The following is a 16,187-nucleotide window of genomic DNA, read 5'->3' on the forward strand; positions in this document are numbered from 1 at the left end:
CAAAACCTAACCTCAAAGCAACTAACAGTTCTTAAAAAGTGTTACGGTTACAGGTCCCCTACCATCGTTTTTGTAACCTGATTTATCATAATCTTTTATGTCCTTTTATCAAGTTTGCAAGATCATGTGTGTTGGAAATGCCCAGGATGCCCTTTTTCAAACTATTTTAGTGGCTCATTTACGCCTGGCAATTGAGACAGTCGGGATTCTCATTAATATTTGATATGGAAACATTCATTAATTTTGATGGAAGGGGACCTGTAACTCTTACCGCCAATGCGAACCCACCGACAGTTCCTCAGTTTTAGGCTTAACTATCATCGCAACCACAAACCTTTACTCTCACATCTAACCCAAAACTTAAAACTAACCCCAACACTAGTCAAATGAAATAAATAAAATTTGCACAAAATGGATAAAGCCACATTTTGACTCAACACCACAAGCTCCCACATTTGTTTTTTTTTCCCTCTTTATCCATAAAGCACAAAAATCCACATTTGAAATGGTCCTCCTCAAATGCATTCCCAACCAAACTGAACTTCAATAACATCTAACAATCGCCACGGCTACGACCGCAGATGGCTTCAAAAGAAACCTAAAAAGAAGACATGGGCGCAGAGATAGCAGATTGAAACTCACGGGAGCTTTTGTGGTCTTTCTTTCGGTGTCTGCGTTTGAGCAGAGAGTTCCGGGGGCTCATGGGGACCGCGGGCCTGGGGAGCGTGGTGGAACCTTGGCTGCCGGGGCCCGACGCCGTCGTGGAGCCCGGAGAGAAACCGGCCGACACCAAAGCTGAGGACGTACAGTATGGGGCCGTAATCACCACATATATAAGACAGATGCGTGCGTGCGTGCGTGCGCGCTCACACTTGCAGTAGTCAAGGTTATTGTTGTTCACGACGTTGTTGGAGGCGGTCCATGACTTGTGCAGGGTGGAGGCGGCGTTGCAGTGGGTGGAGTTTGCCAGCGGCGGGCAGAAGTTGACGCACGGGTCCCACGAGTGAGGGTGAGGGTGGTCCGACTTCTGGACCTTCACTGGAACACACACACACACAAACATTTTCCAATGTGTCACTTCGGGCCGCATAACTTCCTACCTAGCTAGCTACCCACATGCCAACCAGCAAGCAACTTTATTCCGAACCAACCTCCCTCCCTCCCTCCCTCCAACTTGCCCTACCTCGTCGCCGACCGAACCTTCTATGACGCAGGTGGATTCATACTGTAGTTGAACAGTTTTTACTGGTCTTTGATTTCAAAAGTAATTATCCATTAATTTGTGTACATGTAATATGAGGCGATCATACATTCATATGGGTTTGCAGCCATAACGGCCCTCCGAGTGGAACCCTAACTGCGATGTGGCCCGTGACAAAAATGAGTTTGACAACCCTGTTCTATGAGTTACTTAAAGTTCTTAGCTCACTGCCTACATATCAACCACCCAACCAACCTACCTACTCGTCTACCTACCTACCCACAAGGGGCCAAGCAACCAACCAACCAACCAACCCGACAAACAACCAAGCTTCTCATCAACCTATCAAGTCACATTGCTAGAACCAACCATCCAGCCTAAATTCCTACTATCCAACCCATTAACCGACCTACTGTACCTTCTATCTACCTTCATACCGTGCTTCTACCAAGCAACGTTCTTCTGATTTAACCTTTATTTAATCAGGTAGGTCAATTGAGAGCCGGAGGGGGCGTACGGCTCAGGTGGTAGAGTGGTCGTCTCCCAAGTCAAAGGTTGTGGCTTCAAATCCTCGGCACCTGTGACCAAGTCTACGCGTCCTTGAGCAAAACACTGAACGCCCAGTTGCTCCTGATGCTGCGTCACCGGGAGGTGAATGAGGAGACAGCGTTAAAGCGCTTTGAGTACCTCGAAGGTCGAAAAGCGCTGTGCAAGTGAAAGTCCATTTACCATGTACCATGTCAATTGACAAGCAGTTCTCATTTGCAATGACGACCTGGCCAAGAGGCAGCATGAGAGGCACTTACGTGAAAACAATCAAAAACAAAACAGCCTATCCAATGTCGCGTCATACAGAAAACAACAGAAATACACAAATACAATAAAAGCTGCCAACGTACCAAACAACCAACCTACATTCCTGCCAAGCAACAAATCAACGCACTTCTTGTTGTATCACAGAGAATCAACCTTCAACAGACTCGGTTGAAGACGTAACAGTACCATCAGTAACGTGTGACCTGACCATGTTTTCCTGTTCTTCCAGTTCAAATCATAAGAGTCAATACGATTGCGTTGCGTGTGACTACCCCACCAGTGTCGTGACGTTTGCTCCCAGTCATCCTGGTCTGGTGCGCAGGGATCATCTCCAGCCTGACCAGCTCGGTGGTGCTGGCCAGCAGCTGCGCGGCCTCCAGGACGCCGCAGTGCTCCGTGGACGTGCCGTCGATGGACAGCAGGTGGTCCCCGGCGTGCAACGCTCCGTATCTGACCGCAAACGCTGTCGTTAACCTTTATTTCTTGGTGTTTGGGGCGGCGAGGGGGCGAAGGGGGTGCGTACCTGTCCACCACGCTTCCGGGCTTGACCCGCTCGATGACGATGACCCGCTTGTTGCGATGACTGGCTGACGTCAGCGTGATGCCCAGCGTGGCCCCTGGAGGTTTGGCTATCTCCACCAGGAGAGGACCTGACGCATTGGTCAATGTGTCTGATTGATCCAAAAAACAAAAAATCCAATACTTCATATTCTATAATGCAGTGAATGTCACTGGTGTGAATGTGAGCGTAAATGGCAGCCTGACTCTATACTGACTCTGACTGGCGAAAAACGTACGTTAGCTGGTCAAACATTTGTGGAATGTGACAGAAATCATCTTTGATGGTTACAAAAAAACTAATATTGTCAGTAATTGCGTGTGCTCGGGCACGCACCCATGATAGTGACGTCGTACTCGATGTGGAACAGGGCTTCCTGTCCGCACTGTGCCAATACGCTGAGGGCATCGCCGTGGCTGGCGTTGTGCAGCGGCACGCCGTCCACCGTCAGGAGGCGATCGCCCGGACGCAGCGTGCCCTCCCTGCGAACACACGCACGCACAATCACGCTTCAAATTTGCGAGCGATCGGGCGAAGTGTCTGGAAGTTCGTCTTTGAAGGGCTCCCGGTAAGGGCCAACATAGCGCTAAAACGCTCTCTTCAAAACAAAACGGCAGACTTCCTGTGGCTTTTCAGGTATTGCTACTTGAGGCTTTTTTGTGGTTCTACTCATGAAATACATGTCTGCCGGATTTCATTTTGCTAAGTCAAACTGCGTTCAGGGGCTGAATTTTTAAAGAGCCGTTTGGAAGACACCTTGGAATGGCTAACGACCCTCGAATGGCTGCTTCGGGCATCGCTTTGAGAGGACTTTTGGGGGGGGGGGGGGGGGGGGGTCTACTCATGATAGACATGTTTATCAAATCTCATTTTTGCATTGTCAAATTGTCTTCAAGGGTTAAGTTGCAAAAAAAAAAAAAAATTAAATAAATCCAGGATGAACTACCAAGAGAATTGGCCAATATTACCCGAAATTGGCTGCTCCAAAACTAAAATGGCAGACTTCCTGTATCTATTCAGGCATTTCTTCTTGAGACGTTTGGGTGGGTCTACTCATGATAGACACGCCTACCAAATTTCATTTTGCTCAATCAAACTGACTTGACTTCAGAGGCTGAATTTGTAAACAGTCATTTGAAAAACATCTGGAAATGTCCAACATGACTGATTCAAACCAAAATGGTGGACTTGATGTGCGTTTTTTTTTTAAATCAGTTTATTCGAAAGGGGACAATGCAATTTCATTTGTTCTTGAGACATTCTTGTGGGTCTACTCATGGTAGACATGTTCTCCGAAGCTCATGTTGCACAGTCAAACCGGCTTCAAGGGCCGAATTTAAAAGAAAATCATTTACAGTGGCGACGTTTTGCACAATTGCCATCCTCAGCTCCAGTCAGGAGACGTAGACTGCGACCGCTCCCACTCGACTTGTTGGTCGCAATACTTGAGTTGTTCTCTCGCTCCATACTTTTTAAGCCATTTTCTCATCAATGCAAGAAGAACTCTTAAGAGCTGCGCTGTGTGAGAGTGAGGATTAACTTGCCTCCGACTGGCACATAAATGGGATATAAAGCAGCGTGAACGCCTCATTTCCTCCGGGCTGACCCACATTTTCGGAGGCAATTTTCCTTGCTTAACTGAGCCTCGGGCTGCACGGACTCCGAGGAGGAGATAGTGAGGCCGTGGCCAAAGCCGTGTCTTTGATGCCCGGGTCACTCTTGACGAACGTTGGCCAGGTGGAAAACGCTCTGTTGAAGATCGTTGGATTTGTAAAGGACTACATTCTCTTTGATGTTTAGGGGGGAAAAAAGGCGTAGGTTAACTTTGTGAAGAGCTGCATTGTCAAAAACACATGTTATAGCTTTGTAAAAGACGAAAAAAAGGACACATCATGAAAATAAGGCCTTCCACATGTGAAAAATGGAGATGAAAGTAACATTAAAATCAGCCATCCAATAGACACACAGAAAACATACATTAATGACACTGCAAAATAAATATATCAAAGACACACGCAAGGTAAACCGTCATTAAAAACAGACAGAAATACATCGAAGACACTGAAACGGTCATCAGATACGTGAAAAACAGACAACGCATGTTTAAACACACGCATGAATAAAGGGCAGATGTCAAACACAAGAAAAAACAAGATGCTGACATCAGACATATGAAACAGCCATCAAAGACACACGTGTGAAACAGCTGCTTAAAAGATGTTTGAAACAAACGACATTAAAGATACGTGGAAAGCAGCTGACAAATGCAAGGAAAGCAAAGACAAACAAAGTACTGATCTTAAAAGTGTGCAAAAGAGGGACATTAAACACACCCACTGAAAAACAGACAGGCATAAACAAACCAAAAAAAGAGACATCAGAGACACAAATAAAAGAAAGCATCAAAGATGCAAACAATGTACATACATCATTCATCCATTTTCTTAGCCGCTTATCCTCACAAGGGTCGCGGGCGTGCTGGAGCCAATCCCAGCTATCATCGGGCAGGAGGCGGAGTACACCCTGAACTGGTCGCCAGCCAATCGCAGGGCACACATAAAGAAACAACCATTCACGCACACATTCACACCTCCGGGCAACTTAAGAGTCTTCAATCAACCTACCACGCATGTTTTTGGGATGTGGGAGGAAACCGGAGAGCCCGGAGAAAACCCAGCAGGCACGGGGAGAACATGCAAACGCCACGCGGGCGGGGCCGGGGATTGAATCCCGGTCCTCACAACTGTGAGGCAGATGTGCTAAGCAGTCGGCCACTGTGCCGCCCAATGTACATCGATGACATAAATACACAAAGAAAAACATACAAAGATGTACACACATGGAAAAACAGACATAAAAGACACAAAAAACTGACATCAAAGACGTGAAAAACACAAAGACGTTAAAAAACAAAAGACAAAAAGACAATGTGTGTGTGTGCCTGCGTGTGTGCGCAGGCACACAAAAAGGTTGCAAAAAATGCACAAAAAAAAAGAAGCGCTGATTTACTTATTAAAGAATCCTTTTTTCATACTTTTCTGTTGCTGCTGTCCCACTTCAGCTTTTCTTTCAAAGACTCGACAGAGTAAAAATAGTTTGCGGTGTCATCACGTTGAAGCTGAGGAGGAAGAAGCGCACACGATGCTGGCAACACTCGCGCACCATTTTCATTATGATCTACTTGCACACACTGTTTATATGTCGCGTGCGTCCAGTTGCTACCTGTCTGCGGGCCCTCCGGGCCGCACGTAGGTGACCACCAGGGGGCGCGACTTGTGCCAGTCCTCGTGGATGCCGCCTGGGAAGACAAAAAAACGTCACTTCAGTCGAAACAAATCGAGACGCTAAATCTGCGCTACATTGCGACTGGCCAGCCACACTTTGATTGGTTTACCTCTCACCACGAAGCCAAAGCTGCTCCCTTCTTTGTGCAAACAGATGTCGATTGTCTTGGAGATCACTCCTGACGTGCTGTCTGGTGCTAGGGAAATAACGAAAACACAAGTGAAGTAAACCAAAACCAGATTTATTACAAAAAAAAAAAATGTCAATGAGTGTTAGTAGAATCAATACCGACTAGGCCAACATGGCATGCTAGGCATTGTTTTTGCAAATAAACAGACGTCAGAGATGGAAAAGATCAAAGACACAGGAAAAATTTACATCATAGACACGTGGGGAAATAAATAAAAACATGAAAGACAGATGTCAAAGACACAAAAAAAGAAATCAAATACATTCCGGAAAACAAAGGCAGATGTCAAAGACACGAAAAAATTAATAAATACACCAGACAAAAAACAAACATCAAAGACATACATGTATACGAAAGACATCAAAGACGCGTTTCACAGACACACAAAAACATACACAAGACTGCGACAGCAAAAACGTTTAAAAAAATACATCAAAGACACACAAGGCATTAAAGACATATATGCAAGACAGACATCAAAGACATGCTGACATGTGGAAAACAAAACGCGTGTAAAGACAGCCAGCAAAGACATCGAAACGGAGCCATCAGACGTGAAAATTATACATCAAAATAAACCACAGACATCAAAGTCCCACATTGAAAACCACAAATCAAAGACACCTGTGGGCGGCAGCTCGTACTCGACCTCCAGCAGGACCCGTTCGCCGACGTTCTTGAGCAGGCTGATGATTTCGTCGTGCCGCAGTTTGGTCAAGTTGATGCCGTTCACCGACTTGATGAAGTCGCCCACGTTCAGCCGGTCGCTCCTGCGAGTCGCGACAGCCGTCAGGCCGCCGCTAAGCCGCCACGACGCCCGCCAGCCCGCATACGTACCGAGCGGCCAGCCCACCGGGCCGCAGGTTTGAAACCCGCGGCTTGCCGTCCTTGTCGGTTCCTCCTGAGATGGTCAGGCCCAGCGTGCTGCCTTCCTTCTTCACCAACTCCACCAGGGTCAGACCCCGCAGGGCTTCTAAGCAAAACGCACACACACACACACAAGGACGGACGCACAAACACAGACACACACACACACAGGTGAGATGGAGCGTTGCTGTGATAGATTAGCAAGATTAGCTCAATCCCCGAGGCGACACTCAGGATCAGTGAGGTGCGTCACACCCCAAATACACACACACACACACACACGTACACAAGCACGCATACACAATCACAGGCATCCATCTGCAGAAAGTTGTGCGTTCACTAATGAGTCACACTGTGTGTCATATTTGCATAAAACTAGAGTGAATTTGTGGAGAGATTAATGCTTCACACACACAGATTATAGTGTTATTAAGTATGTTACAATGTGTCATATGTGTAACTAATGTGTTATAACACATGTATTACAGTGAGTCATGGTGTGTATTACAGTATTATTGTCAGGTTTTATTTAATTGCATGTTATCATATAATATAGAGCATTACAGTGTGTATCATGGTGAATGTCTATTATAGTGTTTTAGTGTATGTATAGTGTTTGGATGCATTTTATAGTGTGTTACAATGCACCTGGCAGTGTGTTATAATGTGTTTCATAGCCTGTTTTGACGCGTTGTGTAGCATGCCAAGATTTTTATTATACAGCATAATGTGTCATGATGTGTATATAAGACAGTGTGTCAAAAGCATTTATTCTTCACTGTTACAATATGGTGGTTCTACATGCCTGGTATACTGTGTCTTGTTGTATATTATATAGTGTGTCATGATGTACATAATATAGTATTTCAGAATGTACTGTATGTCAGATAGTGTGCCATGATGTTTATAATATAGTGTCACATCATTTACAGTACAGACGTATAGATGCCTTGTTGTACGATGTCATGATGCGTATTATAGAGAGTGTCGTTGTTTATTATATAGTGTGCCATATTACTGTATGTAGTGTGTCGTGATGTACATGTACATAATATAGCGTGCCATATTCTATTCAGTAGAGTGGTGGTGCTCCATTCCTGGTATACTGTGCCATGATGTGTATTATGAAGTAGGTCACGACATATATAATATAGTGTTTCACATTCTATTCAGTAAAGTGTTGCAACATGCCTACATAGTGTGTCATGATGTATTTAATATAGTGTTTCATAACGTATATAACAGTGTTTCATAATCTATATGATATCGTGTGTCATGATGTATATAGTAGAGCGTGTCATGACAACTATAGAATAACGTCATTATGTATACTGTATATCACAGTATATAGAGTATAGTGGAACTACATTCCTGATGTACTTTGCCATGATGTGTATTATGTAATGTGTCATGATGATGATTATGGCACGGTGCACGACTGGTTAGCACATCTGCCTCACAGTTGTGAGGACCGGGGTTCAATCCCCGGCCCCGCCTGTGTGGAGTTTGCACGTTCTCCCCGTGCCTGCGAGGCTTTTCTCCGGGCTCTCCGGTTTCCTCCCACCTCCCAAAAACATACGTGATAGGTTGATTGAAGACTCTAAATTGCCCGTAGGTGTGAATGTGAGTGCGAATGGTTTGTTTGTTTGTATGTGCCCTGCGATTGGCTGGCGACGAGTTCAGGGTGTACCCCGCCTCTCGCCCGAAGATAGCTGGGATAGGCTCCGGCATGCCCGCGACCCTTGTGAGGATAAATCGGTACAGAAAATGGATGCATGGATGGATGATGATGATGATTATATTGTGTGTCATAACATATAGTATAGTGTGTCATGATGTACATGTATATAACATATTCTCTTCAGAATGATAGGTTCCAGGCATACTTTGCATGTTGTACACAGTATTATGAAGTATGTCATGATGTACAGTATATAATATATATATAGTATGTCACATTGGCTTCGGTACGGTGTTGCTCCATACCTGCTATGCTGTGTCTCCTCGCGGCAGTGTTGAGTTCCGGCCCAGAGACGTCCTTTGTCTTTCCATATGGTCCATCATCTGCACACAACAACAACAAGGTGTTATACGTACATACTGTCAGAAGACTGCTATGATGCGTGCACGTTTACTCGCTACGTCGTCGTCACGTGAGCGCCGGTCTCAGTGACTGGCTGCTCGCAAAGGCCAAACGCTTAAATGTGCCTTTTTATTTGGATTCCTCAGCGCCTTCAAAGCGGCTTACCGCCATCACGTGAGAGGATTAACGTCAGCGAGAGCACAAATCTCGCAAACTGTCTTTAATATTCTCACTTCTAATCGTTATTATATACAATATATATCAAATTAGAATGACTGTCACTGCCCACTTCATTAAGTACACCTGCCAATGAGACCCACCCCGTCCTTGCGTCCTCGCATCGTTACGTCCTCGCAGCCCTGCATTATTACACCCACTCGTCCTCTTGACAACCTCCATTCTCATATCCTCAATTTCTAACATCCTTGCACGCTCATGACCTCCCTTACACCCACGCCTCCTTACATCCTCACTTCCTTGCATCCTTATTTCCTTGTATCCTCAGATCATCTCCTCTATGCATCCTCGCATCCTTGCACCCTCATAACTTCTAATCCTCACATCCTTATATATGTATCCTAACCTCCATGCATCATTGCGCCCTTTATATCTTCAAATCTTGCATTCTCGGATCCTTACAATAGAACATCTTCAAATCCTCGGGTCCTTCTGTCCCAAGCAATAAATTCTCAATTTTCTCTGCAAGAAAACGACACAATAGCTTCAAGATAAAGTACTTTAGTTTTATGTAGCATATGTCTAAGTACTCAAAAGACACTTTTCAAGAGCTTACTCTATCACACACATGCACACACACGCACAAAAGCGCACTCGCAAACTAAATGCAAAGCCGCCTGATTGCGGTCATTATGAGTCTGAAAACGGCAAAATTGACATGTAATTAGCCCGCGTCCACATCAGCAGCTCCACAAAGCCACACTGCGGTTAACTCATGTTAACACACACGCAGGCACGCAAACACACGCATGCACTCCTGCGAGATGTGTGCCGCCCACAGAAGCAGGCCAGTGGAAAGAACAAGTGGTAATTAAGAAGCTTAATGGCTTTTGTGTTGTGATTAATTGCAGCCTGATGTGTCAGAATTGGGGGTGCTTCTGGTTCTCCTTCTGGGGGGTCTTTGAGTTCAGGGTGTTGGATGTAGAGGGGGGCGTCCTCCGTTCTGATCACATGTTGTTATTTTTGAGTGCGCCATTTGGAAACAAAGCTGTCACGGACGAACATGCAGGAGCTTGACGGTAACCCTGAACGCAAGAAAAGCTTCAAAGATTCACTCAAAACTGTCATGAAAAAGTCAAACCAAAGATGGTCGCGCGTTCTTCACTTTGCTTGAAAGACTACACAGCACGCAAACGCCGTCACGTCCTTTCAAGTCAGCCTTCCTGACTGGAAACATGGATGCCTCGCAAGGAGGCGAGGGTGCAAGGATGCAAGGATGCAAGGATGAGATATGTCAATAGGTTTTGCTCTGATTGGATCACGGTTATTCTCATTTAAATACGGAAAACAGCTTCGCTCTGATTGGTAGTTGGCGATACCCGGGCGCCTTGTGGCTCGGGTGACCAAGCGTTCATAGCGACGGCGCGTTCGGATGCTTCGATGTGGAACGATCGCGTGAAGCCGAATTCACCGAGCGTTGGATTGTTGGCCCACTAATAGGGAATAGAATGTGATCTCAATAACTAAAAGACATTTGGCGACAGACCGCAAGCTTCGCTATTTCATCCACGGTTACATCATCAATTATGAAACACAATATATGTACAGTTGATCGACTGCATTTGTATGGCTTGGTGGCGGCTGAGACTAAGCGGGTAAATTTGTACTTTGATGGAAGGCGAAGCTACTTTGAATGTGTTCCGTTCGTAGCTGATGGAGCAGATCGTCCGACACGGACACAAGCGGGGGTGATCATAAAATGAGCATCATCCTATTTCACGCACCAGCGAGCACAGCAGGCGCAAACGAGTCAAGCGGGCTGATGGCTGCTTTCCTTTGCACTTTGACGTCCACGTAGACAAACAAACGCTCGGACCCGGGGGAAATCAGCGCGGATCGATAGATAGCGAGTCGGCGGCAGAGCGAGGCCGCTAATGTGCTAGTTTGACATCGTTTCACCTGAAACTGAACATCAAAGTCATAATAATGCGACAAAAACCGAGGGAAAGCTTGCTGTTTGTTACCTTGAATCCTTCCATCCTCACATCCTCGACCCCAACTACTTACCTACGCAGTACCTCGAGACTTAACTACCTAACCACCACCTGCCAACATTACTACTGTACCTACCCATTTGAACTACCTGCCTAACGTCCTACTCAACTCAACTTTACTTATCGAGCATTTTAAAAAACTACGTACCCACCTACTTACCTTCCTAGGTACCTACCTACCTTCCTGGGTACCTACTCAACTCAACTTTCTTTGTAGAGCACTAGAAACTACCTACAACCAACCAAGCAACCAACCTAAATAACCACCTCCATGCTCAACATGATCTCTTTTCACTGTTCACATAATTTGTTTTGGTTTAAATTTCCTTTTTTCTTTGTGCTAAAGTGTCGGGGTGTCAGATCATCACATCATGCACAAGCTGGGCTGAAACTCATGCAACACTTTAGGTCAGGGGCTGAAGAGGATAAACTCAAAATCAATGTTTTCGAACATAAATATGAATCGGAACAGTCAGTATACAATACTATTCCAAAATCAATACGTTTAAAGTTGAAATAACTTGAAATATTTTTGCTCTGCACAAAAACTACCTTAAAATGATACAAATTCAAAATATGAACATGCTGAAAAAGACCCTGGGGCATCACTGTCACTGCGAGCAGCTCTAGTTATTATCCTAGTTATGGCCTCATTAATATCAAGTGAATGTATATACGTTAAATAAATTGACACTTTGTCAGTGCTGAATACTTAATATACTGAATAATAATACTGAATACATCTTTTCTTCGATTCTCAGGACGGACTGCAGACGGAGTGAGGTGACTCCTAAGGGATGTTTTGTTAATATTCGTCACAGAAAACAGCTCCACACACAGTATGTTCTGATACGACATTACCCAGAAGGCTTAGGGTGACGGACCGGAACGGGAAGTGTAGGGACCGTTGATGGTGGTCGAGTGAGCGTGGGAGTTGTGCTAAAGGACAAGAAAGAATTGAGATGCTGTACTATGTTGCTGCACTTCATTAGCCCAATACTTGGGTTGTTTGTGTTGGGTCAAATTTCTTTTTCTGAAAGTAATCAAATAGTGTCTTTACTCATAACACACATTCTACTACCTACTGCGACACAAACTCTTTGTATTCCATACGAACACATACTCTGTTGGAGCGGGAGGTGCCTAAACATGTCCGACTTCCAACGTGTTGCCATTTTTCCTCTTCACATCTGACATGACCAGCCAAGATTTAAGAGATTTGAGATTATAACTTTTATCTTCTACGCAAAAGATGTGCTGATCTCAAATCCAAACTGATGCAACGCAGCCATCTACTGCCGCACGTTTGTCATTACAGTCATGTCGAAGCTTGAAGTTCATAGACGGACGGGCGGGCTGGGCGAGACCCTCTTCCACGCCTACCTGCTGAAAATTGTAAAAAAATAAAACCAAATCTGGACTTTCATCTTGAATGCTAATGTTTGACATATTGAAGGCAACAGAAGCAGCCGACATCTGCTCGTCGGCACCCGCGGGCATCTTGCAGACGTTCAACCGACAGACGCGTAAACACAATATTTGCACCACACGTCACACATGTTGCAAACTTCTACGACGACGAGTCCCATTTATTTGTAAAAAGAGCATGACGTGCATTTTTGTGACAAAAGTCAATGGGAAAAAGCTGAATTGCTGTCGATGAGAATAGAAATTAGTCAGTAAGCAGAAAATTAGTCAGCAAGCAAGTGAAATTTGCCAGAAAAACAGGTAGAAATTAGCCACCAAACATGCGGTAAAAGCAAGTGGCAAAATGTGGAATTAGCAGGCAGATGTGACATCGGCTAAAAAAATGAAATTACCCAGCAAACATGTGGAATTAGCCAAACAACATCAGATGCTAGCCGGCAAACATGACAAATTTGAAAATAAAAATGTGGAATTAGCCCGCAAATGTGAATATCCCCAGCAAACTGAGAATTAGAAGGCAAGACTTTGAGAAATTAGCCCGCAAAAATGGGAAATTAGCCAGCAAATGTGAAATTTGCCCCCCAAAAAACAAAACAACAACAAAATGAGAAATTGGAATGGACATTGGCTCACAAAATTTGAGAAATAAGCCAACAAGCAAGTTATGACTTTAGCCAGCAAACGTGGAATTAGCTAACAAATGTCAAAAATGAGCATTCAAACTAGTCCGCCCCCTACAGGTGTGGAGGACTGAAAAATGATTTCTCCGGCCACTTCTTTCAAGTCATTCCTGCCAATCTGTCACCCTGAGCTATGCAGCGCCACCTGCAGCTCGCTCGGCAGCATGACAAAGACTCCGCTCCCTTCCTTCCTTGCACTCACCGCCAACGCTGGCCCCGACGTCCCTCCGCAAACCGCAAAACATCACCGCAGACATGACGGACGAGGAGATCAGCTGCCGCGTTCACAGCAACGCAGAGACACTCGCACGCTAGCGGTAGAGTGAAAAGGTAGAGTGCAGAGAGAGAGAGAGAGAGAGAGAGAGAGAGAGAGAGAGAGAGAGAGAGAGAGAGAGAGAAATGTGGACCGCCGAGTGCTTGGGGAGCCGAGTGCTGATGATCAAAGATGACTGGCGCTTACGTTACTACTGCTCCAAACCCTGAGAGAGAAAGAAAGAAAGAGAGAGAGAAAGAGAGAGAGAGAAGGGGAAGAGAGGTAAAGATGTCAGGAGGGAAGGGGGTGACGATGCGAGGAAGCGAGGATGTAAGGAGGTGAAGATGTGAGGATACCAATGCAAGGATGCGAGGAAGTCAGGATGCAAGGACATGAGGATGGATGTAAGGAAGTGAGGATTCTAGGAGGCAAGGATGTGACAAAGTGGGGGAGATAGGATGCGAGGATGACAGGATGAGAGGAATTGAGGAAGCATGACAGGATGCTAGTACGCTAGGATGTGAGATACCAAGATGTAAGGATATGAGGTGCTAGGGTGCAAGGATACAAGGAAGCAAGTATGTGAGGAAGCAAAGGGGTGAGGCTGCGAGGATGTAAGGATGCAAGAAAGAAAGGGTGAAAGGGGGCAAGGATTCCAGGATTTGAGGATATGTATGTGAGGAAGCAAGGAGGATGAGGGTGAAAGGCTGCAAGGATAAGAGGGTTTGAGGATACAAGGATGCGAGGATGTGAGGATGCAAGGATGTGAGTTGCTAGGGTGCAAGGATGCAAGGATGTGATGATACGAGGACGCAAGTATGTAAGGATGCGAGGATGCAAGAAAGAAAGGATATAAGGATGCAAGGATATGAGGATGTAAGGATACAAGGATGTGAGGATGTAAGGATGCAGAGATGCAATGATGAGAGGATTTGAGGATTCCAAGATGTGAGGATGTGAGAATGTAAAGATATAAGGATGCAAGGAAGCAAGCAGGCAAGGATGCGAGGATTTGAGGATTCCAGGATGTGAGGATGCAAGGAAGCAAAGAGGTAAGCCTGCAAGGATATACTCTAAGTATCTCAGGATGCAAGGATGTAAGGAAGACAGGATTTCAAGATACAAGGGTGCAAGGATGTTAGGATGAGATGTGAGTATGTAGGATGCAAGGAAACAGGTATGTGAGGAGGCGAGGATGCAAAGATGTAAGGATGCAAGGATGAGAGGATGTAAGGAAGAATGCAAGGATGTGAGCTGTTAGGATGCAAGGAAGTAATAATGAAATGATGCAAGGATGCGCGATTCAAGGACGTGAGGATGCAGTCCTCTTTTGATTTTTGTCTGTGGCATTTCCGCTTCACAAGATCATCTTTCAGCATTCATGCGCAAGCAGGGACAACTGCAACTTTGTTATTATTTTTAGTAGTAACATTAATATAGCAGTAAGTTGTCTCTTTCTCTCTCTCTCTCTCACACACACGCGCACGCGCACACACACACACACACACACACACACACCACGTCACGGTGTTTGTATATGCTTTTAAATTTGGCCGCCTGTGTGCGTGTTTGTGTTGTCAGTAATAAGCCTGGTTTGTATTTACTCTCTGTGTTTTGGTCAGTTGTTTGTGGAGCTCGCTCGACCCCCTCTGCCTGACCTATTTTTCTCTCCCTAAAAATAAATAACTAAAATAAAAAGTTCATTCTGCATCTTTGCATCAGCATCACTCGGCCGGCATCCCGTCTGACTCACACAAACGAGCCCGCAGCTGTTTTTCCCGCTTCAGCCGTACGTGCCGCAACAGCCAACGAGACGTATGAAAATAGCCAGCGAGCGTGCGACGTTCGTCAGGAAAAATGTGGACTTAGCCAGCAAAACAGTTGGCAAACATGAAACGTCCCGGTTAACTTGACAAATTAGCCTGACAATGTAAAAGCAGCCAACAAGTTAGCCTGTAAATGTTTGAAGTTAGCCATCAAACTTAAAACGATAGCCAACAAACATGTGACAGTCATCAGCAAATTTGGGAAATTAGCCAGCAAACCGGAAAATGACCCACAAAACAGGAGAAATTAGCCAGCAAACGTGTGACATTGACTCGAATATGAGAAAATAGCCAGCAAACTGGAAATTAGCCAACAAACATGGGATGAACGTGAAACTTGCCGGAAAGGCAGAAATTTGCCAACGAACGCGCATCAGCAGCCATCAAATGTGGAATTAGCCAACAGACGTGAAACTCGTCAGTAAATGTGAGACATTTGCCAGCAAACAAACAAAAAAAAGTTGCTCACAAACGTGAAAATCATCAGCAGATGTGATATTACCAAGCATACGTGTGAAGTTAGTCAGAATAGAAGTGAATTTAACCAGCAAGCATGATTTATTTCACAGGTTTCAGAACGAATTGGGCTAATCTGGGACCTTGGGTATCGAATTTCATGCAATATCATTGATTACATTCCTTGAATCATTGCATGCTTGTACAATTCCTTAAATGAGCCAACAAGCATTTTCCATTGAACAACATACATGTGAAATTTGTCAGCTAATGAGCCGACAAACACGATAAATTAGCCAACTATTAAATGAG

General features: G+C 45.0%; 1 protein-coding gene across 12 annotated transcripts in view; it reads right to left on the bottom strand.

Annotated features, from left to right (window-relative positions):
- Positions 1–16,187, bottom strand: part of LOC133408398 (glutamate receptor-interacting protein 2-like) — a 53,512-nt gene that overhangs the window by 14,150 nt on the left and 23,175 nt on the right. For 2 of the 12 annotated variants that reach the window (XM_061687263.1, XM_061687260.1), the window contains exons 1-10: positions 9,322–9,442; positions 8,905–8,982; positions 6,889–7,024; positions 6,676–6,821; positions 5,971–6,057; positions 5,799–5,874; positions 2,913–3,058; positions 2,541–2,688; positions 2,295–2,467; positions 643–1,038 (exon numbers count right to left, since the gene is read on the bottom strand). In XM_061687263.1, coding sequence (XP_061543247.1) covers positions 643–1,038; positions 2,295–2,467; positions 2,541–2,688; positions 2,913–3,058; positions 5,799–5,874; positions 5,971–6,057; positions 6,676–6,821; positions 6,889–7,024; positions 8,905–8,982; positions 9,322–9,424 — 1,489 coding nt within the window. In that variant the 5' untranslated portion in view covers positions 9,425–9,442. The other 10 variants (XM_061687266.1, XM_061687267.1, XM_061687262.1 and 7 more) reach the window with 8 other exon arrangements.

The sequence above is a fragment of the Phycodurus eques genome, chromosome 10 (genome assembly GCF_024500275.1).
Source record: "Phycodurus eques isolate BA_2022a chromosome 10, UOR_Pequ_1.1, whole genome shotgun sequence".
In the NCBI taxonomy this organism is placed as follows: domain Eukaryota; kingdom Metazoa; phylum Chordata; class Actinopteri; order Syngnathiformes; family Syngnathidae; genus Phycodurus; species Phycodurus eques.